Genomic DNA, 26,883 nt, shown 5'->3' with positions numbered 1-26,883 from the left:
TTTCAGTCGGTTTTCAGTCAGGCTGTTAGGAGGCTGTGTGATGTGTCTCCGCGGAATCATCACCCCCCCTCCCCCACCCCCGTGCCCCCCCACCTCCGTAAAAAAAAAATACACTCTATATTTCTCTCCTCTTCGAGGTTGGGCAATGCATCAGTAATTCAGGATAGGCACCAATGCTCAGAGGCCACAGGTTGTCTAGGCCTCCCATCCTGATCACCAGGACATTTTTGTATATAAACAAAGAATCCTTGCTGACAAGGATTTGCTTTGCGAGGTCCCGGCTACTGATAGAACAGTATTTCCATTCTCGGCAAAGGTGGGTGGCAGCTAACATTAATGGGCCATGATTTCACAATTCGACCAGCCGCATTGGTACAACCACCGAAACAAGCCATCGGGATGGAGGGCGTGATATTTATTGTATGGCTGAACTCAATTCTATCCAATGTTAATGCACCATCCAAATCAGGACCATCCCAGGGTCGATCCATTCAGCGTGTTGAGTTACCTGATCACTTGGTGGCTGATGGGGTTTCTGCACCTGGTTGCCCGTTTTCAGTCACTTCTGGCGAATGCCGGTGCAGACATTAGCTTATAGAATCAGCACGGAAGAAAGCCATTTCGGCCCATCGTGTCCGCGCCGTCCAACAAGAGGCTATCCCACTTTCCAGCTCTAGGTCCGTAACCCTGTAGGTTACGGCATTTCAGGTGCACATCCAAGTACTTTTTAAATGTGATGAGGGTTTCTGCGTCTACCACCCTTTCAGGCAGTGAGTTCCAGATGCTCACCACCCTCTGCGTGAAGAAATTTCCCCCCAAATCCCCTCTAAACATGATTATAAACATGATTGGACTGGGATCCGATGCCGCCCATATCACCAGCTGCATATCACGCTGACATTCAATTGTCTAGGCTGCCGCCTAAAGAACGTCCATAGATCTGGACCCATCAGAACCCTTGCCCGACATGAAATAATAGCTTCAGGTGAGGAGGCAGGGAAATGGGGGTTGGGGGGCGGGGGGCAGCGGGGGTGCAAGAAGATTGGGTAAAACAACTCAATCATGCCTGCCCCCACCTTTGTTATGACAGGTCAAAGAAACGCTGCTCTATAAATACACCGGACCTCAGATTATGTCGGGTTGTCAACGGGAGGCCCAAGGTTAAGTCCTAACACCACAAGCACTGAATCACAGCGGACGTTTGATGGGGGAAGGGCGGGCGGAAAAATGAGAGAGAAGTGAATATAAAAGAAACTAATTCCTAAAAAATGAGCTAGGGTTTAATTTTCTCTGAGTGTGTGTGTGTGTATGTGTGCGTGTGTGTGTTGTGTGGAATGTATTGTTATTTTAGTTTATTTACCTAAATTCTGTGTGTCAAGGTCATCGTCAGTGAATTCCTCTGGGCTGGTTAATTCACTTTGGATGATGTTGGGGATGCCCTCAATTTGGCTGACTGGACTTATCATCTCCTGCTCCTTCTCATTTTGCATCTGGGCATAAACGTTAATCCCTGGTATCTTCCTGTATAAAATGACAGACAGCCAATTAAAAAAAATATACCGGAAGAAGTTGTTTGTCTTAATGTAGAGTCTAGATAAGAATGCGTCAGCCTGTTTTCATAGGGTGTGTTAGCTTGTTAGTGAGGGAGTAGCAGAATGCTCCTATAAAGTGTTCTTCTATCTAAGATCACATTGGGGCTCAAATGAGCGTGATGTCAAGGTGGCTTTAGGTAGAAAAGATTAGTTCTCAGAGTAATGCTAGATTACCTACCTTGACTACAGTCTTCCTCATTAGTTTAATGATGTTCAACCTCCGCTTACAAATAGGAACTTCTGTCATCACAGGCAATCACCTAGGGAGAGTGCCCCTTTAAGAATTCTTCACCACAGTTGGGGAAGTGACATTGACATATAGAAGGTTTCACTTTTGCCAGCTGAGCTGATAGCCAAGTAATGGGACAACACTAATGCATACGCAGGAAACAATAATCAGCTCCCAGGGCAAGTAATGTTAGAAATAGAGGAGAGCGTTAGTTCAGGAGTGAGCTTTATATTTGGAGGATGTGGTACATTGCGTTCAATTCTGGGCATCACACTTCAGGAAGGATGACAAGGCTCTAGAGCAGGTGCACGGGAGATTTACGAGAATGGTATCAGGGATGAGGGACTTCAGTGATGTGGAGAGACTGGAGAAGCGGGGGTTATTTTCCTTAGAGCAGAGAAGGTTAAGAGGAGACTTGATAGAAGTGTTCAAAATCATGAATGGTTTTTGTTGGAGTAAATAAGGAGAGACTGTTTCCAGTGGCAGAAGGGCCGATAACCAGAGGGCACAGATTTAAGGTGATTGGCAAAAGAACCAAAGGCGACATGTGGAGAGAGGTTTTTTTAAACACGATTTGTTGTTGTGATCTGGAATGCACTGCCTGAAAGCAGATTCAATAGCAACTTTCAAAAGAGAATTGGATCAATAATTGAAGGGAAAAGATTTACAGGGCTATGAGGAAAAATCAGGGGAGTGGAATTAATTGGATAGCTCCACCAAAGTGCTGGCACAGGCATGATGGTCCAAATGGCCTCCTTCTGTGATATATCATTCTACGATTCATTTTAAGAATACGAAAAGCCACACCCGAGACAGGAATACTGACATCGTTCCTCATTTGTTCAACTTTCGCATACAAACAGGAGTCTCATCGTCATCTCATAGGCAGTCCCTCAAAATCGAGGAAGACTTGCTTCCACTGTAAAAGTGAGTTCTCAGCTGACTGTACAGTCCAATATGGGAATTACAGTCTCTGTCATAGATGGGACAGACAGTGGTTGAAAGGGTGGGTGGGGAGTCTGGTTTGCCGCACGCTCCTGCCGCTGTCTGCGCTTGTTTTCTGCATAATCTCAGCGACGAGACCCGAGGTGCTCAGTGCCCTCCCGGATGCTCTTCCTCCACTTAGGGCGGTCTTGGGCCAGGGATTCCCAGGTGCTGGTGGGGATGTTGTACTTTATCAAGGAGACTTTGAGGGTGTCCTTGAAACATTTCCTCTGCCCACCTGGAGCTTGCTTGCCGTGTAGGAGTTCCGAGTAGAGCGCTTGCTTTTTGGGAGTCTTGTGTCGGGCATGCAGACAATGTGGCCCAACCAACGGAGCTGGTCGAGTGTGGTCAGTGCTTCAATGCTGGGGCTGTTGGCCTGATCGAGAACACTGACGTTGGTGCATCTATCCTCCCAGGGAATTTGCAAAGTTTGCGGTACAGACAGGAGTATACCAGAGGTGTACAAAAACTGGCAATGGTCATCAGTGGACCAACATCTTCAGGCCAGATTGGAAGACACCAGTGGTAAACAGCTATGCTGTCAAACCCAGACAATAACACTCAGCAAAAGCATTCAATTTGCTGCAATCAGCTGCCTTGTAGAAAGCCACAAGAGGATTGTTCAACATATTGACCCAGGAGGTCGTCGCTGCATGAACAGATTGAGTGTCTGACTTTTTCCTGGTGAATCTTGTATGAGGCCAAAACTGGGTTCGATATCAGGAGGTGGTTCTTTTTCCCAGAGAAGAGTAGACTGTTGGAACATGCTGCAGCAAAGGCTGATTCGCCGAGTTCCTTCAAGTGAGAGTGGGGCCTGTTTCTGGCTGGGGTGGACATCACCTGGTACAAGTGGCAGGGACTGCACTACACAGATCAGGTCCAGAGTGTGCTCTTGGGCTAACTCCCATCATCGAAGGGGGTCAGAGAAGAATTTTCAGCTTTTATTTCCCTAATTGGCCTGGGCTTCAACGGTTTTGACATTCACTTGCTCAGAATGAAATTCAGATCTCCAGGGAAATCAGGGACACCACAGGGGCTTCACGTACAGATACAAGTGGCTGGAACATCAACTCGTAGCAAACCCAGCAAAAATCAGTCACCTGCCAGCATTTACAACTATGTAAATCGCATTGCCAGTAGTTCCGAGAGCACTGAACACAATGTCTCCTCAAAAGTAGTAATCTCGGGATTGCTACCAGTGCCACGTGATAGTCAGAGTAGGAATCGCAGGATAGCGCAGATGAATACGTGGCTTGAGCAGTGGTGCAACAGGGAGGGATTCAAATTCCTGGGGCATTGGAACCGGTTCTGGGGGAGGTGGGACCAGTAAAAACCGGACGGTCTGCACCTGGGCAGGACCGGAACCAATGTCCAGGGGGAGTGTTTGCTAGTGCTGTTGGGGAGGATTTAAACTGATATGGCAGGGGGATGGGAACCAATGCAGGGAGACAGAGGGAAACAAAAAGGAGGCAAAAGCAAAAGACAGAAAGGAGATGAGGAAAAGTGGAGGGCAGAGAAACCCAAGGCAAAGAACAAAAAGGGCCACTGTACAGCAAAATTCTAAAAGGACAAAGGGTGTTAAAAGAACAAGCCTGAAGGCTTTGTGTCTTAATGCAAGGAGTATCCGCAATAAAGTGGATGAATTAACTGTGCAAATAGATGTTAACAAATATGATGTGATTGGGATTACGGAGACGTGGCTCCAGGATGATCAGGGCTGGGAACTCAACATCCAGGGGTATTCAACATTCAGGAAAGATAGAATAAAAGGAAAAGGAGGTGGGGTAGCATTGCTGGTTAAGGAGCAAATTAAGGCAATAGTTCGGAAGGACATTAGCTTGGATGATGTGGAATCTATATGGGTAGAGCTGCAGAATACCAAAGGACAAAAAACGTTAGTGGGAGTTGTGTACAGACCTCCAAACAGTAGTAGTGATGTTGGGGAGGGCATCAAACATGAAATTAGGGGTGCGTGCAATAAAGGTGCAGCAGTTATAATGGGTGACTTTAATATGCACATAGACTGGGTTAACCAAACTGGAAGCAATACGGTAGAGGAGGATTTCCTGGAGTGCATAAGGGATGGTTTTTTAGACCAATATGTCGAGGAACCAACTAGGGGGGAGGCCATCTTAGACTGGGTGTTGTGTAATGAGAGAGGATTAATTAGCAATCTCGTTGTGCGAGGCCCCTTGGGGAAGAGTGACCATAATATAGTGGAATTCTGCATTAGGATGGAGAATGAAACAGTTAATTCAGAGACCATGGTCCAGAACTTAAAGAAGGGTAACTTTGAAGGTATGAGGCGTGAATTGGCTAGGATAGATTGGCGAATGATACTGAAGGGGTTGACTGTGGATGGGCAATGGCAGACATTTAGAGACCGCATGGATGAACTACAACAATTGTACATTCCTGTCTGTCGTAAAAATAAAAAAGGGAAGGTGGCTCAACCGTGGCTATCAAGGGAAATCAGGGATAGCATTAAAGCCAAGGAAGTGGCATACAAATTGGCCAGAAATAGCAGAGAACCCGGGGACTGGGAGAAATTTAGAACTCAGCAGAGGAGGACAAAGGGTTTGATTAGGGCAGGGAAAATGGAGTACGAGAAGAAGCTTGCAGGGAACATTAAGACGGATTGCAAAAGTTTCTATAGATATGTAAAGAGAAAAAGGTTAGTAAAGACAAACGTAGGTCCCCTGCAGTCAGAATCAGGGGAAGTCATAACGGGGAACAAAGAAATGGCGGACCAATTGAACAAGTACTTTGGTTCGGTATTCACTGAGGAGGACACAAACAACCTTCCGGATATAAAAGGGGTCGGAGGGTCTAGTAAGGAGGAGGAACTGAGGGAAATCCTTATTAGTCGGGAAATTGTGTTGGGGAAATTGATGGGATTGAAGGCCGATAAATCCCCAGGGCCTGATGGACTGCATCCCAGAGTATTTCAGGAGGTGGCCTTGGAAATAGTGGATGCATTGACAGTCATTTTCCAACATTCCATTGACTCTGGATCAGTTCCTATGGAGTGGAGGGTAGCCAATGTAACCCCACTTTTTAAAAAAGGAGGGAGAGAGAAAACAGGGAATTACAGACCGGTCAGCCTGACATCGGTAGTGGGTAAAATGATGGAATCAATTATTAAGGATGTCATCGCAGTGCATTTGGAAAGAGGTAATACAAGTCAGCATGGATTTGTGAAAGGGAAATCATGCTTGACAAATCTTCTGGAATTTTTTGAGGATGTTTCCAGTAGAGTGGACAAGGGAGAACCAGTTGATGTGGTATATTTGGACTTTCAGAAGGCTTTCGACAAGGTCCCACACAAGAGATTAATGTGCAAAGTTAAAGCACATGAGATTGGGGGTAGTGTGCTGACATGGATTGAGAACTGGTTGTCAGACAGGAAGCAAAGAGTAGGAGTAAATGGGGACTTTTCAGAATGGCAGGCAGTGACTAGTGGGGTACCGCAAGGTTCTGTGCTGGGGCCCCAGCTGTTTACACTGTACATTAATGATTTAGACGAGGGGATTAAATGTAGTATCTCCAAATTTGCGGATGACACTAAGTTGGGTGGCAGTGTGAGCTGCAAGGAGGATTCTATGAGGCTGCAGAGCGACTTGGATAGGTTAGGTGAGTGGGCAAATGCATGGCAGATGAAGTATAATGTGGATAAATGTGAGGTTATCCACTTTGGTGGTAAAAACAGAGAGACAGACTATTATCTCAATGGTGACAGATTAGGAAAAGGGCAGGTGCAAAGAGACCTGGGTGTCATGGTACATCAGTCATTGAAGGTTGGCATGCAGGTACAGCAGGCGGTTAAGAAAGCAAATGGCATGTTGGCCTTCATAGCGAGGGGATTTGAGTACAAGGGCAGGGAGGTGTTGCTACAATTGTACAGGGCCTTGGTGAGGCCACACCTGGAGTATTGTGTACAGTTTTGGTCTCCTAACCTGAGGAAGGACATTCTTGCTATTGAGGGAGTGCAGCGAAGGTTCACCAGACTGATTCCCGGGATGGCGGGACTGACCTATCAAGAAAGACTGGATCAACTGGGCTTGTATTCACTGGAGTTCAGAAGAATGAGAGGGGACCTCATAGAAACGTTTAAAATTCTGACGGGGTTAGACAGGTTAGATGCAGGAAGAATGTTCCCAATGTTGGGGAAGTCCAGAACCAGGGGACACAGTCTAAGGATAAGGGGAAGCCATTTAGGACCGAGATGAGGAGGAATTTCTTCACCCAGACAGTGGTGAACCTGTGGAATTCTCTACCACAGAAAGTTGTTGAGGCCAATTCACTAAATATATTCAAAAAGGAGTTAGATGAAGTCCTTACTACTAGGGGAATCAAGGGATATGGTGAGAAAGCAGGAATGGGGTACTGAAGTTGCATGTTCAGTCATGAACTCATTGAATGGCGGTGCAGGCTAGAAGGGCCGAATGGCCTACTCCTGCACCTATTTTCTATGTTTCTATGTTTCTATGTTTCTATGTCAGGAGGTGGTTCTTTTCCCAGAGAACCACCTGGGAACGAACGTTGCACTGAACGTTGATTCACCAAGTGTAATGTTATTTGCTTCATGGGTCCTTTGTTTAAGAATTCATAGCAACACATTGCTATTAAGAACTAGTTGGTTTATTAACAAAGGTTTAACAATCGCACTACACATTACCAGTTCATCCACTAGGCTCACAATTGCATACCTCATCGTGCATGCCCTAGACGGGTTTTATTGAGTCTTGTGAACATCATGTGACTGGCTAAGCCACTCGCAGTGCAACAGCTCTACAGACCTGTGAGCATACCCAAAGATGCGTATGTTACATCTAATTCCTTCAAGATTAGCAAGCCGTTACAAGTTTAATCTGAGTTCCAGTCAGAGACTTAGTCACTTGACTGGGCTGGTGATCGACAACATTGGACTGCTTACCAATCCTGCAGACTTGGCAGACCAGTGTCAGACACTGAAGGATGTTGTGTGGGTTCCAGAGGAACCTGACTCTCTCCCAGTTGTGCAGATCTAAGGCATGCTCGAGGGGCCAAATGGCCTACTCCTGCTCCTATTTCTTATGTTCTTATGTTAACCTGGAAAGTGGCTTGTTTGATGCATATTTTTTATTGGGATGTTTCCAGAAATGTTCCAAACTACCATTCAAGTCTCTGCCCACCCAGCGATAGTGTGGGGGATGTGCGGGGGGCCTGGGGGATGGGTTGGTGTAGAGAGAACTGACCCTTAGATAGAGAGATGGCCATGCAAAGAACATGAACCTAGGGTTCTCCATGGAGAAGAATTCAGCTTTGACGGTCTTATAACCAGAACAAGCGTTCACTGGATGCATTGGTCGCATTGAGCCCTTGTGTTAAGTTCTGAACTGGATTCCCTCTTCAGAAAGTGGAAAGCAAGGAAGGCAAGTATTCAGTCGGGTGGAAAGTTCGGAGTTTGGAAACTGGGATTCGGCATCAAGCAGAGATTGGTTAGGATGGAACTGAGCGAGGCAGGCTGTAATGGGCCAGAACTTCCAGTCGAAATAAAGGTGAGGCTAATGGCAAGTTGCCGTTATTTATGTATAAATGGTACAGCAACTTCGGGCAAGGAACAGATGCGTAGTTAAATGCGAATATTCAAACGTCGCCGAGACAGTTGCCCCGTTAGCTTTGGGAAAATGGCATTTTGCTGGCTGTCTCACCATTGACATGCATTAGTACCAGCCAGCCCAAAGTGGCATTGATGAAACAGTACAATACGTTTGTAAAATCCCATGAAACTGCACACTGGAAAAAAGATTCATCACAGAGGTGAATAACCAAACTCAAAACTGGGGAAAACAGTGATCTGAACTTGTTCTGATGCAGGTGATAGCAGAGATCTGGAAATGGGACCGAGAATGCAGCCAAGAATGAGAAGTTGTCTACAAGGAAGGTCCTTCAAGGCACAGGCTTCAGTGTCTCCAGGTGGCTTTCTCCCGAGGGATAACAGAAGGTCCTATTTGTGTATGGTGGCTGAACCAAAGAGGAAGAATTTAGTTGCTTTTAAGTTCGCCTGGGTCTGGAAAGGTTGAATAAAAAGAGCAAACGACAAATGATATATTTCAGTAATGGGTTAAATTACAAATCCATTTTATATATGGTTCATTTTTCTCAAAAAGGAAACTAAGAAAATCAAGTCATCATGTTTAATCATCAGATGTGGAGCCCCTGATCATATCACTCCTCCCTGAGCCTTGGTACATGTGAACTCAACATAAACAACATGGGCTAATAATTAATAAGAACAGAAATTGCAGGAAATCTCAGCGGGTCCGGCAGCAACTGTGGAGAGAAAAACAGAGTTAATGGTCCTTCGTCAGAACAATAATCTGTTAGACCCAGTTCTGATGAAGGGTCATCGACCTGAAACGTTAATTCTGTTTCTCTCTCCACAGATGCTGCCTGACCGCTGAGATTGGCAGCATTTTCTGTTTTTATTTCAGATTTCCAGCATTTGCAGTATTTTGCTTTTGTAAGGGCTAATAATTCTTCGGTATTGTTCTTTCGTAAATGAGATTCTTACTTAAAAATGCTTCTATGAGGAAGCTGTTAATGGCGTTTTATTAAAAGTTGCCGTATTGGAGTGTGTTATAGAAAGGGAGTTAAATTGTAGGTAAGCTAAAATGCTATTTAATGTCACAGATTATTGTCTCTGAGCACTGGCTGTTGTAATCACAATTTACTTACAGGGTTTTTGGAAGCTATAGTGAGACATTTCATCTCCACATCCGGACCAGGCAAGTCCCTTCATAATTGCACCCAGCAAGTTCCATTGTCACTGACTGGAAATTTTAGTGTAATGTTTCACTATTTACAACATTGTTTTACTTGGGTCATTAAACGTAAGCAAAAATGCAAAACAAGTAAAAATGTAATGGATTGAAATGGCGTGCAATATTAGTAATGAATGCATTAATGCCTTTGGCTTGATATCCTTCCATTAAAAAAAATGTATATTAATAAAAAATCACTGTCCACAGTTAGCTGGTAGTGCAGGACTTAACATTAACGGGTACAGATATCAGATGATACTGACTTCCAATCGCAGTGTTTAAGAAAAATAACGTAATGCCTTTGTTAAAATAGTGGACAAAGGAGTTACTAATAAGTTACTAACAGCACACAGCATTGTACATACTAACGAGTTAGTAACATAGTAACAGCACACAGAATCAGACATACTAACGAGTTAGTAACAACACACAGAATCATACATACTAACGAGTTAGTAACAGCACACAGAATCATAGAAACACAGAAACATAGAAAATAGGTGCAGGAGTAGGCCATTCGGCCCTTCGAGCCTGCATCACCATTCAATAAGATCATGGCTGATCATTCACCTCAGTACCCCTTTCCTGCTTTCTCTCCATACCCCTTGATCCCTTTAGCCGTAAAAGCCATATCTAACTCCCTCTTGAATATATCCAATGGACTGGCATCAACAACTCTCTGCGGTAGGGAATTCCACTGGTTAACAACTCTCTGAGTGAAGAAGTTTCTCCTCATCTCAGTCCTAAATGGCTTACACCTTATCCTTAGACTGTGACCCCTGGTTCTGGACTTCCCCAACATCGGGAACATTCTTCCTGCATCTAACCTGTCCAGTCCCGTCAGAATTTTGTATGTTTCTATGAGATCCCCTTTCATCCTTCTATACTCCAGTGAATACAGGCTCAGTCGATCCAGTCTCTCCTCATATGTCAGTCCTGCCATCCCGGGAATCAGTCTGATGAACCTTCGCTGTACTCCCTCAATGGCAAGAACGTCCTTCCTCAGATTAGGGGACCAAAACTGAACACAATATTCCAGGTGAGGCCTCACTAAGGCCCTGTACAACTGCAGTAAGACCTCCCTGCTCCTATACTCTAATCCCCTAGCTATGAAGGCCAACATACCATTTGCTTTCTTCACCGCCTGTTGTATCTGCATGCCAACTTTCAATGACTGATGTACCATGACACCCAGGTCTCGTTGCACCTCCCATTTTCCTAATCTGCCGCTATTCAGATAATATTCTGCCTTCGCGTTTTTGCCACCAAAGTGGATAACCTCACATTTATCTACATTATACTGCATCTGCCATGTGTTTGCCCACTCACCTAACCTGTCCAAGTCACCCTGCAGCCTCTTAGCGTTCTCCTCACAGCTCACACCGCCACCCAGCTTAGTGTCATCTGCAAACTTGGAGCTATTACACTCAATTCCTTCATCTAAATCATTAATGTATATTGTAAATAGCTGGGGTCCCAGCACTGAGCCCTGCGGCACCCCACTAGTCACTGCCTGCCATTCTGAAAAGAACCCATTTATCCCGACATATTAACGAGTCAGTAACAACTCACAATCGTACATACAAATACTAACAAGCTACTAACAACACAGCGCTGTTTCAACCTATAATAATAATAATTTGGAGGAGCAAGTGTTGACAATCTCCTATACAGGACGTGGTGTAAAACTGGGCCCAGATGTGAAGGTACAAGTTCTATGATGTGGGACGTGCCTTGGCCTCAGCAGTATTAGAGCCAGCTGCAAGTTTTGACATTGGTGGCCTCGATTGTTTGGGAAAGTAAATACATGCCAATCTTTCAACAATCTATGTTGTAGCAGGGATATCTAAACTGTAGGTTGTGGGTCAGCTCCAGCCCTGGGAACCTGAGCAACCTGTTCTAGAAAGACAGAAGGCCTGTGCAGGAGTTCAGAAGAACGGGAGGTGATCTTATTGAAACTTGTAAGATAATGAGGGGGCTCGACAAGGTGAATGTAGAGAGGATATTTCCACTCATAGGGGAAACTAAACCAAGGACATAGTCTCAGAATAAGGGGCCGCCCATTTAAAACTGAGATGAGGAGATATTTCTTCTCTCGGACGGTTGTAAATCTATGGAATTCTTTGCCCCAGAGAGCAGTGGAGGCTGGGTCATTGAATATATTTAAAGTGGAGATAGATAGATTTTTGAGCGATAAGGGGGTAAAGGGTTATGGGGAGCGGGCGTGTAAGTGGAGCTGAGTCCATGATCAGATCAGCCGTGATCTTATTGAATGGTAGAGCAGGCTCGAGGGGCCAAATGGCCTACTCCTGTTCCTACTTCTTATGCTCTTATGTTCCTAAATTCCAGTGTGAACTCAAAGAACAATGTACAGCAAAATGGTGAGTGTGCCACTTGTGCAGTGCTACACTAACCACACATCGGGGCAAGCTTAATGTTTGCCCACTGTGTACGAAGGCCAATTGAAAGGAAAATTGGGAGAGATGTGTAACTAGGATTGCCATCCCTAGGATTGACCTGAAGTCTCCAGGAATTGAAGATAAATTTCCAGTATGCTGCTGTGAGCAACCAGGGAGAAAAATCATCGGGACATTAAAAACAAATTCGTTATAAAAAATATTGGACATGGGAAACAAAGGTTGTTTGACTCGAGAGTCAAGAATCATCCAATTGGGTAACGAAGACACCGTTTGTTTCCCAATTGGTGTGGGGAGGCGGAGCACTGTGAGGATGGACGTGATTGGGCGAGCAATGGCAGGGGTGTGGTGGCAGGACGGTTGAATAAGGGAGCTCACATGATGAAATCTCCACGGCATCTGGGGAATTTAAATTCAGTTAATTAAATAAATTTGGAATAAAAAGCTGGTATCAGTAATGGTGACCATGAAACTACCGGATTGTCATAAAAACCCATCTGGTTCACTAATGTCCTTTAGGGAAGGGAATCTGCCGTCCTTACCCGGTCTGGCCTATATGTGACTCCAGACCCACAGCAATGTGGTTGACTCTTAACTGCCCTCTGAAATGGTGTCTCACCACCACCTTCTCAAGGGCAATTCGGGATGGGCAATAAATGCTGACCTTTCCAGCAATGCCTACATCCCCAAAACAAGTAAATTTAAAAAACAGTCAGGTCAGAACTCACACATGGCAAATGTCATTTCTATTTAAATGAACAGAAGGAAGATTTTGTGGGTTTGTAACAAGTGTGGGGGGCTGACCTGCCCAGGCTTCCGATATTCATTGCACTCAGACAATCCAAGGAACACCAATGGTCTTTCTGTAGTTCGAAAGACTCACTGTGCAAAACAGTAAGAACCACAAATGTATTTATCGTCGTGCTCTCATGTTAATGATAATTAGCAGCTCTCGCCCTCTCTTCCTGCTTTAGTGACTCTGGAATATCTTTGTGGGCAGCATTACTGCACTCAGTCATTAACCATACTATTGAAAATTACAGGCTGCCTTACATTAGGAACTGGGCAATTTCTTTAGTCAACTCATTGCATTGGTTTTTAATAAAGACAATTTGGACGGAGGTGATAGGAAGCGATTGTCAGATCTTTTACTGCAACATCAGAAATTCTATTATAATAATTATATGAAGTCCTAAGTTGATAATTCCCAACTCTTGCAAGATCATTGCTCCCTTGGGTATGTGCTTGATGAGGGAGGTGAGGGTGAGGTGGTCATTGCCACACGAGCTGGGAGAAAGGTTGGACAGTCACACAAGCCAGCTTGGGACACAAGTCATTCACACGAAGGAGGGAGTTTGATTAGAGGTAATGTTAGCAAGTCAGTCCAGTCAGGTGCGGCAGAAAAGCAAGCGACAATACCTTGGAATGTTCAGCTGAGGTAAAAGCCCCCTGTTTTGCAGGCAGTGACAATTGTTTTCAATCACAGGCGATGAGGTTTGACCTAATTTCACATTGCAAAAAGGCTGAGGTTCGTGTTTATCACCCGGGCGTTACATATCGTCCCCGGGTGGAGCGCAGAAGGAAGAACACATGGTGGAGAGGATCGTGCAAAAATTCCCACCTTATTTTTTTCTCTCCGTTAATTTCTGCAGCAGGACAATCAGACGGGTTGTGTAACGGACGTGCGATCCGCTCCTGCAGATTTTCCTTTCCGCGCTCCGTCCGGGTGATGCTAAACACCCAGCCGGTAACGGCAAAAATTAACCCCACCACCTGTTAAACCCAAGGAACTGAAAGGGAGTGAAATCCTTCTTTTCAGGACATGCCAAGAAAGCACCTGCCTCTCAGTAATTAACGGCTCACCAGAACGAATCGCGGATTTCAAAGCGTTCCTGCGAATTTCGTTTGGGCGTCAGTTACACAGGAAAATGGGCATTTTCCTCCCTTTCCATTAAAAATGGAATTCCATCTCTTTACCTCCGACAAACACAGAAAATAAAATACAAAATGCATTAATTGAAATACATATTTCAACATGTTTTTTCTTAAGTACTGTTTTTGGCTTTGTAACCTTTACATGAAAACCCTTCAGCCATCAAGCTGAAGCATCAATTAATCCTCTTAAAAATATTATCAATGATGTATTTCAGCAATTAGGGAAAGTTGTAGGGGTTAGTACACTTACCGTCCAATAAGATGGTAAACTGCTAATTACATCACTATAGTGTGAAATCTCATCTTTATCAAAATCATGCTGGGAGTGCAGTATTCCAAATTGCCTCACATAATCTCTTTAAACAAAACTGCACTTACTGGGGTACTACATACGTTCAAGCAGCAATACTCACCTTTTAAACTTGTAAATTACAAAAACAGCTAGGCCAACAAAGGCCAAAGACAACAGCATCAACAAGGCAGAGCCGCTGTGTCCTGGGCTCGAATCCACAAGAGGGGCTGCGGAAAAGAAAAGTTGATACACACATCTTATACAACTGTGAATGCTTTTCGGGAAAGTATCAAACAGAAAGAATCATTTAGATTAGTCCTCAAGACACTCACCTCTGCACTTGTCATAACTGTCTGGAATTTCTTTTTATTCGGCCAGGCAGAAGTTAATTTGGACTCTAAGCTCAGAATGCTCCAAAACCCAGTTGGAAATCTTAAAATCTGGTTGGAAAACCTCTACTGGACTGCCAGTGACCAGCCGCAGACACTGCCGATCGAACCGAGATCACCACAGAAAATGGATGCAACAGATAAGGGGGCCAAAATTAAACCCAGCCCCAAACGGGGTGCACCGACTGGATTTGCAGGTTGTTCTCTGCCCCGGTCCATGCGGCAGAGATAGGGAGAAATTCTGAAATTTTTTTTGCCTCGGTGGGGGGGGGGATGTGCCCTGGCAGCGGGCCCTCCTCCCCAACCACGTCACAGCATCTCTCCCCTTCAATTAAAGGGCCTCTGCATACTTTTAAGTTCAGTCCACTGGGCCACCAGGGAGGGTTTCGGCCGGGCCAGCAGCCTGACACCCAAGAGGGGGTACCAGGCTGCCTGTTGGCGGCCCAGCCGAACCCGGGGGGCATAATAGTCAGCCCAAAAAAATAATTAGCATGGCAACCGCGGCAGTGCGCCTTCACCTTTAAGGGCGGCCGGACCACCATGCTACAGAGTGCGTACCAACAGGGGGCACCGACCTGCAGTGGGGTGGGGGCTGCTCCCACGGGGCAATTTTGAAAAGGGGCTATTTCCCGAGGGACACTTTCGGGAAGGGGTCCCCGCCAGTCGGAAAGGGGTTGGCATGTGCATGCCACGCAGGGAAAATGGGTGGGGCGGCCCCGGACACCGCTCCAAACCTGAGGTAGGGATAATTTACAAAATGGCGGCACCTCCCCGGAGAGTTGGCGGCCATTCTGCGCCGCCCCGTGGCCGCTGCTTTCAGACGGCCAGAGGCCTTTGCGGAAGGGACAATTTCAGCCCCATGGAGTGCAACATGGCAAAAGTTTAAAAAAAACATGTTGTGTGTGGATTTTTTCTTGCTTCTTGAGATGCCCTACCATTAAGTCGCAGAAATGGAAACTCCTGATCTGTTCTCTATTGGACACCTCAGCCCAACAACATGGTCTGAGCTGCAATCATTAAAACATACAACATTCTTACAGGGCTTGACAGGACAGATGCAGGGAGGATGTTTTCCCTGGCCGGGGAGTCTCAAACCAGGGGTCGCAGTCTCAGAATAAGGGGGTGGCCATTTACTGCTGAGACGAGGAGAAATTTCTTCACTCAGAGGGTGGTGAATCTTTGGAATTCTCTAACCCAGAGGGCTGTGGATGTTGAGTCATTGAGTATATTCAAGACAGAGATCGATAGATTTTTGGATATTAAGGGAATCAAGGAATATGGGGATCAGGCAGGAAGGTGGAGTTGAGGTAGAAGATCAGCCATGATCTTGTTGAATGACGGAGCAGGCTCGAGGGGCCAAATGCTCCTATTTCATATGTTCTTAAGCATGGATGCTTTTCAACAAACCTGGAAGTCCATTCTGTCTGTTATTGGATTTCTCCTTAGCAAAATGCTCAAGATCAGGGATGTGGTCTATTTTGTGACGAGAGTATGTGAGTTAACTGAGAATATTTGAAGAATTCCTTTAGAGTATTTCCTGAAATGTATTCGACCTGATCAAATTACATCGGGATTCCATCACTCCCTCATTCTGTAATATAACAGCTAACATAAATATCCATTTCTGCACATACAAACAATATCAAATCCAAATTTTCATTAGAAGGAAATGGAATTGACAGGTGGAGCACGAGGATAAATAAGATGCTTTCTTTTAATATATTGGTGATAAGGAAGATAAGGGAGGCCTTTCAGCTTTGGGGAGTCTGACCCTCAGGCACATGCTTTTCCGACCTTTTGTTTAAACGCCAGCAAAGCAATGTTGGAAAATGATCCCCATTGGTATTTCACAGCAGAGGAGAATTTGCTGTAATACAATAGTCAGGCTAAGGAGCATTGACAAGAACATCTGCTGTTGAGACATTTCAGTCGCAGCTTTCTAACTTGGTGCTGTTGGTGAGGAGCCTTGCCTGCTGTTGGGAATGTGTACTGGAGTTCAGGCACACAAAGCATGCAATTTTCAACTATTATTTAAATGGTTGGAGAATGTTGCACAGCTCGCTATGTGCATCTGGTGGACCAAGGGAGCAAGTCAGGAAAATTAGCCCTTTTGACTTGTAATTCCTTAGAATAAAGGAAATTGATCTGATAGACTGGTTCATCTCCACCTCAAGCTAAAGGGAATGAATGGTTGGACACACACCACTGGGTCATACGTTCCCTCCCTGGTAGAACACCCGTGGCCAGACAGACAAAGATATACATTAATGGGATTACAAATATTACATGAATAGGAATTTGATGCCCTGTTCAATTATTAGCCAGAATCTAATTTTCTTAAATTACCATTGTTCCTACTGTGACCACCATAGGTGGCTACCACTCACAGACAACTGGCATGTGACACAATTCATGACAATCGGTAAAACTGTGTGGGCACATGGGCAGAGGTACTGTGTGTCCATCTGTGAATACCTTCCTTAGGAAGATGGGGAGAGACAAAGCCACATTCAAATCCAAAGTGTATAAATTGGGTCAAATTCTGATATGCAGCAAAATAATCCAAAATGTCTAATTTCAAATTTTGAATTGAATCTAGTGCCTGTTAATCCTCAGTACCAATCTTAACAAGGCTCAGGGTGGTATTTAGGCACAGCACCTCCTTACCCTCGACTACAAATTTCCTCTTCCTTCCTCTTCAACCCCCTCCAACCTCCACCCTTGCTCTCCCCCTCTACTCTTCCATCTCTGGTCTACTTCACATTCCTCCTTGCTCTGCTCTATAACTGTGGCAGAACCTTCAGCCATTTCTCCCCCACACTTTGGAATCCTAACCAACTTACTACATCTCTGCCCACTTTCAAAAGTCTGCTTTAACAGTTGTTAATTCCCCTTCGGCCACTGCTTGTGTCTAAAGCTCACGTGTGAAGTATTTCAAGATGTTTTGCAATGTTAAAGGTGCTATACATGCGTAAGGATTTGTTGGTGTTGTGAGGCGGTCTTATTAGATATATTGGTTATTTAAACCCAACAAGTAAACTCTTAGTTTTATTAATCTATAAGTTTGGGTTCTTAATAGTAACTGCCATCTAAGTTTGAGTCTAATTTTAACTGATGTGGGTACATGAGATTCTCCAAATATATACTTTTCAGTAGATTGATCTGTCAGAGGGAAGGAAGTTGGCTGGGAAGATGCGTTTGCCTTCTGGAATTAAAAGGTATTCATTGAGATGTCGAGGGACTGAAGTGCCTTACACTTCTTGCTGAGAAATGCTGTGCAAGGTTTTGCAAGGAACTGGTTTGAAATAAATCTAAAATGGTACTAGTCATCAAATAAGTGAGGCTGAATGCAATCCATATTGAGCCTGCCCATCATTTCAAAAAGTCTCTGACAGAAAGTTGTTTCCAGGTCTTTTCACTTTGCGTGTCCCTAGAGTAACATGGCTGGGACCAATAATTCAGCCTCGTGCAGCCCACGTCACGTCATTTAATGATGCGCTTCTGTGCTCCAATGTTTTGTGATACTAGGTAGACAGACAAGAGTTATTCCATCGCCTAATACTTACCATCCGAAGATATTTTGGGAAAACAAACAAAAGTATAATTCCAGTTAAAATAACCTTCAGGACACATCAGCACTTTTGGCAAAATGGATCATTCATATCATGTTTATTTTTCCAATCGAGATACTGCGCTGCCATTTCAGGTCAAAACGTTGGCTCAGATATTGCTTTCTACTAAATTGTAATGTTATATTTATAGTACACTAAAGGAAATCAACTCTAATTGATTTTTGCGAGCTCCCAACTGGAAGGAAGGGGCTGACATCAGCTGTTACTCCGTGTATGTCTTTCTTTTACTTTGGAGCTGTCCAAATTCTCTTTCTGCCTGGTGACCACTCCAGAACACTTCCCTGCCCGCGCCCCATAACCCTTGACTCCCTCATCGTTCAAAAATCTGTCCTGAGATGAAGGGGTTGTCTTGTGAAGAAAGGTTGAGCAGGTTGGGCCCACACTCATTGGAGTTTAGAATAATGAGAGGTGATCTTATTGAAACATGTAATATTCTGAGGGGGCTCGACAGGGTAGATGCAGAGAGGATGTTTCCCCTCATGGGGGAATCTAAAACATAGTTTTAGAATAAGGGGTCGCCTATCTAAAATGGAAATGAGGAGGAATTTCTTGTCTCAGAGGGTCGTGAATCTATGGAATTCTCTACACCAGAGAGCTGGAGGCTGGGTCATTGAATATATTTAAGGTGGAGAGAGACAGATTTTTGAACAATAAGGGAGTCAAGGGTTATGGGGAGAGGGCAGGGAAGTGGAGTTGAGGCTAAGATCGAATCAGCCATGATCTTATTGAATGGTGGAGCAGACTCAAGGGGCCATATGGCATACTCCTGCTCCTATTTCTTATGTTGTATTTAGGTCAAAATAAAAATTAAAGAACAGATATCAGGGTAAGGCCACAGCATAAATAATCCTTAATAATGTTCTGAATCATGGAATTATAGCCTAAGCACTGTTTCAGAAACTTGGCCCATGATGTAGGCCCCACAAGGTGCTCATTGCCAAAACATTTTTGTAATCTAATTTTTTTTAAACTTTGGCTTCAGAGGCCATTTTTGTCAGTCTGCGAAGAGCGTCGAATATTGAGGTATAGTACTGGTGGGTATAGGTCTGTCACTGAATAACACTGGGGTACAGTACTGTTGGATAAAGGTCTGTCGCTGTAAAACACTGGGGTACAGCACTGGTGGGTACAGGTCTGTCAATATATAACACTGGGGCACAGCACTGGTGGGGACAAGTCTGTCACAGAATAGCACTGGGGTACAGTACTGGGGGTACAGATCTGTCACTGTATAACACTGGGGTACAGTACTGGTGGGTACAGATCTGTCACTGTATAACACTGGGGTACAGTACTGGTGGGTACAGGCCTGTCACTGTATAACACTGGGGCACAGTACTGGTGGGTACAGGTCTGTCACTGTATAACACTGGGGCACAGTACTGGGGGGGTACAGGTCTGTCACTGTATAACACTGGGATACAGTACTGGTGGGTACAGATCTGTCACTGTATAACACTGGGGTACAGTACTGGGGGTACAGGTCTGTCACTGTATAACACTGGGATACAGTACTGGTGGGTACAGATCTGTCATTGTATAACACTGGGGTACAGTACTGATGGGTACAGATCTGTCACTGTATAACACTGGAGTACAGTACTGGTGGGTACAGATCTGTCACTGTATAACACTAGGGTACAGTATTTTGTGGATACAGGTCTGTCACTGTATAGCACTGGGGTACAGGTCTACTGCTGTGTAAGACTGGGGTACAGCACTCATAGGTACAGGTCTGTCACTTTATAACACGAGGGTACAGTACTTGGTGGGTACAGGTCTGTCGCTGTATTGCACTGGGGTACAGCATGAATGGGTACAGGCCTGTCACTGAATAACATTGGGGTACAGTACTGGTGGGTACAGGTCTGTCACTGTATAGCACTGGGGTACAGTACTGGTGGGTACAGGTCTGGCGCTGTATAGCACTGGGGTACAGTTCTGGTGGGTACAGCTCTGTCATTATAATATTGGGGTACAGTACTGGTGGGTACAGATCTGTCACTGTATAGCACTAGGGTACAGCACTGGTGGGTACAGCACTGGTGGGTACAGATCTGTCACTGTATAGCACTGAGGTACAGTACTGGTGGGTACAGGTCTGCCATGTATAACACTGGGGTACAGTACTCATGGGTACAGGTCTGTCACTGTATAAAACTGGGGTACAGTAGTGGTGGGTACAGGCCTGTCACTGTATAACACTGGGGTATAGTACTGGTGGGTACAGATCTGTCGCTGTATAAGTCTGGGGTACAGCACTTGTGGGTACAGGACTGTCACTGGATAACAGTAGGGTACTGTACTTGGTGGGTACAGGTCTGTCACTGTATAACACCTGGGTACAACACTGGTGGGGACAAGTCTGTCACTGTATAGCACTGGGGTACAGTACTGGGGGTACAGGTCTGTCACTGTATAGCACTGGGGTACAGTACTGGTGGGTACATGTCTGTCAGTGTATAGCATTGGGGTACAGTACTGGTGGGTACAGGTCTGTCACTGTATAACACTAGGGTACAGTACTGGTGGGTACAGGCCTGTCACTATAACACCGGGGTACAGTACTGGTGGGTGCATGTCTGTCAGTGTATAGCATTGGGGTACAGTACTGGTGGGTACAGGTCTGTCACTGTATAACACTAGGGTACAGTACTGGTGGGTACAGGCCTGTCACTATAACACTGGGATACAGTACTGGTGGGTACAGGTCTGTCACTGTATAACACTGGGATACAGTACTGGTGGGTATAGGTCTGTCACTGTATAACACTGGGGTACAGTACTGGTGGGTACAGGCCTGTCACTATATAACACTGGGATACAGTACTGGTGGGTATAGGTCCGTCACTGTATAACACTGGGGTACAGTACTGGTGGGTACAGGCCTGTCACTGTATAACACTGGGATACAGTACTGGTGGGTATAGGTCCGTCACTGTATAACACTGGGGTACAGTACTGGTGGGTACAGGTCTGTCACTGTATAACACTGGGGTACTGCGCTGGTGGATACAGGTCTATCACTGTATAACACTGGGGTACTGTGCTGGTGGGTACAGGTCTGCCACTGTATAACACTGGGTACTGCGCTGGTGGCTACAGGTCTGTCACTGTATGACACTGGGGTACAGCACTGATGTGTACAGGCCTGTCGCTGTATAGCACTGGGGTACATTACTGGTGGGTACAGGTCTGTCGCTGTATAACACTGGGGTACAGCACTTGTAGGTACAAGTCTGTCACTGCATAGCACTGGGTTTTAGAACTGGTGGGTACGGGTCTGTCACTGTGTGACACTGGGGTACAGTTCTGGTGGGTACAGGTCTGTCACTGTATGACACTGGGGTACAGTTCTGGTGGGTACAGGTCTGTCACTGTATGACACTGGGGTACAATTCTGGTGGGTACAGGTCTGTCACTGTATGACACTGGGGTACAATTCTGGTGGGTACAGGTCTGTCACTGTATAGCATCAGTATCACTGCACAATAAAGCCTGATATTTGGTGGTACGCTGTGTAAATGACACACTTACCTAATGTAAGATGAGCAGTAGATACAATGATCTGGATACCAGGCTTTAGCTCAAACTGAACCCGATTCTGATTCAGCGCAGTAATCACCATATCTGAGATCTGAGGGAGAAGCATTAGTGTGAGAGCCTTCCATGTCATCCATGTCATAGCAATACCAAATGCACAATTACCAAAGTACTGTTAAAAAAACCAGCAGCCTTTCCTTAGCTTAATTGAATTGTAAGAACATTCCTATTCAAACATTATTCTACTCCTATTTGCTAATAAGCACATTGTACAATTAGAATCAACAGCATTTTCAAAGAGTGCAGATTTGGATGGTACATCTTTAGTTTTTCTACTATCTCAACTTACTCTGCAGTCTGTTTTTGGGAGGGCCCTGCACTGCAAGCTGCCTCTGGGCCATCACTTCATACTGTCTGTATAGCTGTAACAAAGACTCCATCTGGCACCTTCCCCAAACCAAGAGCTGCAATGGGATTGTTGCCAAATGATGAATTATGTAACAGAAAGCATTAAGATGTTAATTGTGACAGATATTTCAGGTCACTGTGATCTACAATGATTTTGAACGATCCGTTTGCAGTATAGAACGATGCAGCACAGAAGGAGGCCATTTGGCCCATCGTGCCTGTGCCAGCTCTTTGAAAGAGCTATCCAATTAGTCCCACTCCCCATAGCCCTGAAAATGTTTCCTTTTCAAGTAATAAGAATTTATTGTCTAAAATTTCTTGATATATTGGATATACATATCTCTATTTACACTGAAAGCTCTTTGATCAATGAATTGCCTGGATTATGCTTTGTAGTCTTATGTAAATAGGGGAATTTTTGACATGGTATTCTACATGTGGAGGCAACAACGATTTATGATTTACGATAATCAGGAATGATAGACTGAAGAAGTTGGGGTTGTTCTCCTTGGAACAGATAGATTGAGAGGAGATTTGATAGAGGTGTTCAAAATCATGAGGGGTCTAGACATAGTAGATAGCGAAAAACTGCTCCCATTGGCGGAGGGGTCGAGAACCAGATTTACGGTGACTGTCAAAAGAACCAAAGGCGACGTAAGAAAAAACTTTTTTACGCAGCGAGTGGTTAAGATCTGGAATGCACTGCCTGAAAGGGCGATGGAGGCAGATTCAATTTTATCTTTCAAAAGGGAGTTGGATGAGTATCTGCAGGGAAAACATTGCAGGGCTATGGGGAAAAGGACAAGCTGAGAATTGGCACGGGTTCGATGGGCCGAATTGCCTTCTTCCATGCTGTGATTCCAACTATATCAAAATATATAATTGAATCCCATTATTATTGTTTCTTGGTATGTGCAACAGTATGTGAGTTATCCCACCATTGCATGACACCTTTGCACTTTCTGACTTGGGCCAATTTAATGAATCACTTGCTTACAATCTGCAACACACGTGAAACTGCTTCAGCAGCCAGTTTATTGGCATTGCACTTGCAAGGTTGTCAAGAATATTACCTCGTACAACTCGTTGATTCATTATTGAAATAGTCCATTGTTTGCCATAAATAATGGATTTGGCCAAGATGAACCAATCTCTTAACTTGCCGACTATTGTACATTGCCAATTCTCACCAGTTTTGAGCAAGCTTTCTGCATTATTAGACTCGTATTGTAAGCATTATTTTGGAATAAATGACCAGGGAAGGCCATTGAAGTGAACGGTATGTCTGCAAGACACAATTCGATGAATTTCTAAAGAGAAGAGTTATGATGAGAATATGAGTAGGTGGGGAATAGCCCACCAATAAGGGGTGGACTTACTGAGCCTGCAATTCTTTACCAAGTCCCAGACAAGTATACATTCTTATACTCATACACTTGAATATATCAAGGGCAATTCCTTTCATTGTTGATTAACCAACTAATTGGATTTTCAGTAAAGATCGTCATTGAGAAAGTTACAGGCAGAACAAACAAAACTATTACTGTGGCACCTTGCCTGTGTTACAGGTATTTGAGTAGGATTCATCCCGATTGACAATGATATATAAAAGGTTTTTATAAAAGTTTTTTTATAAAAGTAGCTTTTAATTAAAAATAAGCTATTGTGACACATTATTCTCAAGTGCCTTACTGAGACTAACTGTTACAAAGCCTAAAGGTTTTTTTTAGTTATATATATGACAAAGTCTGTTTTGTCTAATTATCAAATGTATGTTAGATTGAAGAAGCATAATCATAGAATCATAGAATGGTTACAGCACAGAAGGAGGCCATTCGGCCCGTCGAGCCCATGCCGGCTCTCTGCAAGAGCACCTCAGCTAGGCCCACTCCCCCGCCCTTTCCCTGTAGTCCTGCAAATTTCCTTCATTTCTTACCCAATTAATGTTATTTCCCAATTATACTAACCAGGTAGGAAATGCAATTTCTGATTTACAGATTGGATTGATTTAATTTGAATGTGTAAATTAGGTTAAATTATTATTTTTAGCAGATTCTCCTTGATTGCTTTATAATTTTCATCTCAGATTTTCATAGCCAGGGGCTTATTAGGGTTGTGAGTTATTGGGGAATATTTATGTTAATAAATTTACTTTGAATATATTTGTATATTAGATCAAATTAATATTTGTCAATAATGCATTCTCCCCAAAAGCCCAATGATTCGTGCCCAATAAATATCATGGTTGGAGCTTTATAGACTTGACTTGTCAGAGGCAATTTGTTCTCTAATTAACCTCATTTATATATTGAATTTTAGGTGTAATAAAGATGATATTCTTAATAGAATAATAAATCTATGATTTAAGTGTTGCAAAGATAGTGCTGATGGTGTTTTTAAATGACCATTTTTGTATTAATCTTGTATTCATTAAGGTGTATACCATAGTGCCGGGAAATAGAACAATTAGGAACATAGGAAATTCTAAATGAAATTCTCCTTGACTCCAATGGCAGCTGATCATTATCCCACCATTCACACCCTATCTTGACTAATGTTTTTCTAACTCCTGGCATTACCATTTCAATTCGGCCCATCATCCCTTTTCTCTCTCTAATCTCTCCTGTCTTCCACCCTATCACAGACCTTCCCTTTTGTTCTTTCTTCCCCTCCCCTTTTCAGTGCTTCATTCTTTTCGAACACTCTCCAGTTCTGATGAAGGGTCGTCGACCCAAAACGTTAACTCTGTTTCCTCTCCACAGATGCTGCCTGACCTGCTGAGATTTCCAGCATTTTCTGTTTTTATTCCAGATTCCAGCATCCGCAGTATTTTGCTTTTGTATCAGTATCAGGGACTTGTTGATCAGGTAGAGCATGATTTAGATGCAAAGTAAAATGCCTTCTATTCTACAGTTCATTATCTTGGTAACTCTGATCTCACTGTGACTATTGCCTTCAAGTACCGTAAAGATACGATATTGGTTTGAATTCTTCAAGAAATCATAAAACTATTTGTATTCCCACCACTGATTTCTTCCTTTTAGATTTTATATAGGTTGTTTTTGGTTCTTCTGAGCCTGAGAATGCCCCAGTGCATCAATCTTAAACTTTACATAGTTAAGTAATGTCACAGTCTAAATTCGCCTTGTGTGTGTCTATTCCAATATCTGGTTGTGAAAGGGACTAAAGGTTGCAAGGAGATGTGCAAGCATTGATGATCGAATATTCTAGGGATATGGCTCCCCTGGTGGGTGAGTGTGGAAGTGCACTATCTGGTGTGATTGTGTGAGTCATCCAGATCAGCACATTCTCTGGTTCCAGGGAATGAAGCCTAAATGTAATGAAAATAGAAGGCACAGGATATCATTCTGAGGACTGAACGAAGCTGCAAAGCGATCTTAACGAGCGAATGGACAAAAAAGGTGGCAACTGCACCTATCGGACTCAAGTATCCCACTGGATGTCAACCCAGAATTCGGAGCTCCAATTTCGACTAGCCAGGACTGTCCAGGTTGGGGGCTCAAACCTTGTACCTTCTGACTCAGAGGCAGGAATGCTACCGCTGAGCCAAAGGCTCGGTGCAAATTCTAATGATATACGGGGTTTTATGGCGAATGGTTACCGATATTAAAAGTGGAGTTGTAATGGTGAACCGATATAAGACCTTATTAATTGGAGTACCATGTGCTGTTTCATAGAATCATAGAAATTTACAGCACGGAAGGAGGCCATTTCAGCCCATCATGTCCGCGCTGGCCGACAAAGAGCTACCCAGCCTAATCCCACTTTCCAGCTCTTGATCCGTAGCCCTGCAGGTTACGGCACTTCAAGTGCACATCCAAGTACTTTTTAAATGTGGTGAGGGTTTCTGCCTCTACCACCCTTTCAGGCAGTTTCCATATAATAGGAAGGATGTTGAGGTACGAGAGAGGGTACAGCACATTTTCATTTTCGTTGGGACACCACCTGCTTTGACTAAATACTAATATAAAGAAAGACTCAACAAATTGTAGTTGGTTCCGTTGGAAAATGATAGTCATTTGATAGAGCTGTTTACAATCATGAAGGGATGGACCAGAGTAGATAGAAAAGACTGTTTCCAGTGATTGAAGGGCCTAGAATGAGGGGACAAAGATATAAGATTGAATGCAAGAAATGTAGGAAAGGGATCAGGAGAAACGTTATTACACAAAGGGTTGTGAACCTGTAGAATGGATTAATGGGGTCCATGACTAAACATTAAGATGCACTGGTGGGTATGAAACTACCTGTTCCTGTGTTGTAGTTCCTATGTAGTTGTAATTTTATATAATTCCATCCCTGGCCTGTGCTCAGTTAATTGATCTCAGGCAGTGGGGGTGCTAATCACTGTGGATCACTGCCTGTGCTGGGAAAAGTATGTGCGGGAGAGTTGGAGAAGAATCAAATCACATTTAGCTGTGATGTTTGGTCAAGTAGCCTGTTGACACTCATAGCCTAGGCTTACACATAATGAATGGCTACTTGGACGAGACAGGCAGAGAGCTAGTGGCACCTCCATGATGCATTGTCTTCACGAGAGGATGGACAAAATAGAAAAAGTAATGCTGTATGCGCTAGACTAGTACGGCTGGAGTCCAGTCTTGACGACAGGCCTGTAGTAACTGCAGGGAAGTC

At 44.2% G+C, this 26,883-nt stretch overlaps 1 protein-coding gene across 1 annotated transcript in view; it reads right to left on the bottom strand.

Moving 5' to 3' along the window:
- The window catches only part of LOC139255589 (VPS10 domain-containing receptor SorCS3-like), a 450,963-nt gene that overhangs the window by 16,797 nt on the left and 407,283 nt on the right, over positions 1 to 26,883 (bottom strand). The window contains exons 23-25 of the mRNA XM_070873959.1: positions 21,814 to 21,913; positions 14,377 to 14,482; positions 1,361 to 1,521 (exon numbers count right to left, since the gene is read on the bottom strand). Of these exons, the coding sequence (XP_070730060.1) occupies positions 1,361 to 1,521; positions 14,377 to 14,482; positions 21,814 to 21,913 (367 nt within the window). The remainder of the gene's footprint in view (positions 1 to 1,360; positions 1,522 to 14,376; positions 14,483 to 21,813; positions 21,914 to 26,883) is intronic.

The sequence above is a fragment of the Pristiophorus japonicus genome, chromosome 3 (genome assembly GCF_044704955.1).
Source record: "Pristiophorus japonicus isolate sPriJap1 chromosome 3, sPriJap1.hap1, whole genome shotgun sequence".
In the NCBI taxonomy this organism is placed as follows: Eukaryota; Metazoa; Chordata; class Chondrichthyes; family Pristiophoridae; genus Pristiophorus; species Pristiophorus japonicus.
This window is presented reverse-complemented; position numbering and strand designations above follow the sequence as displayed.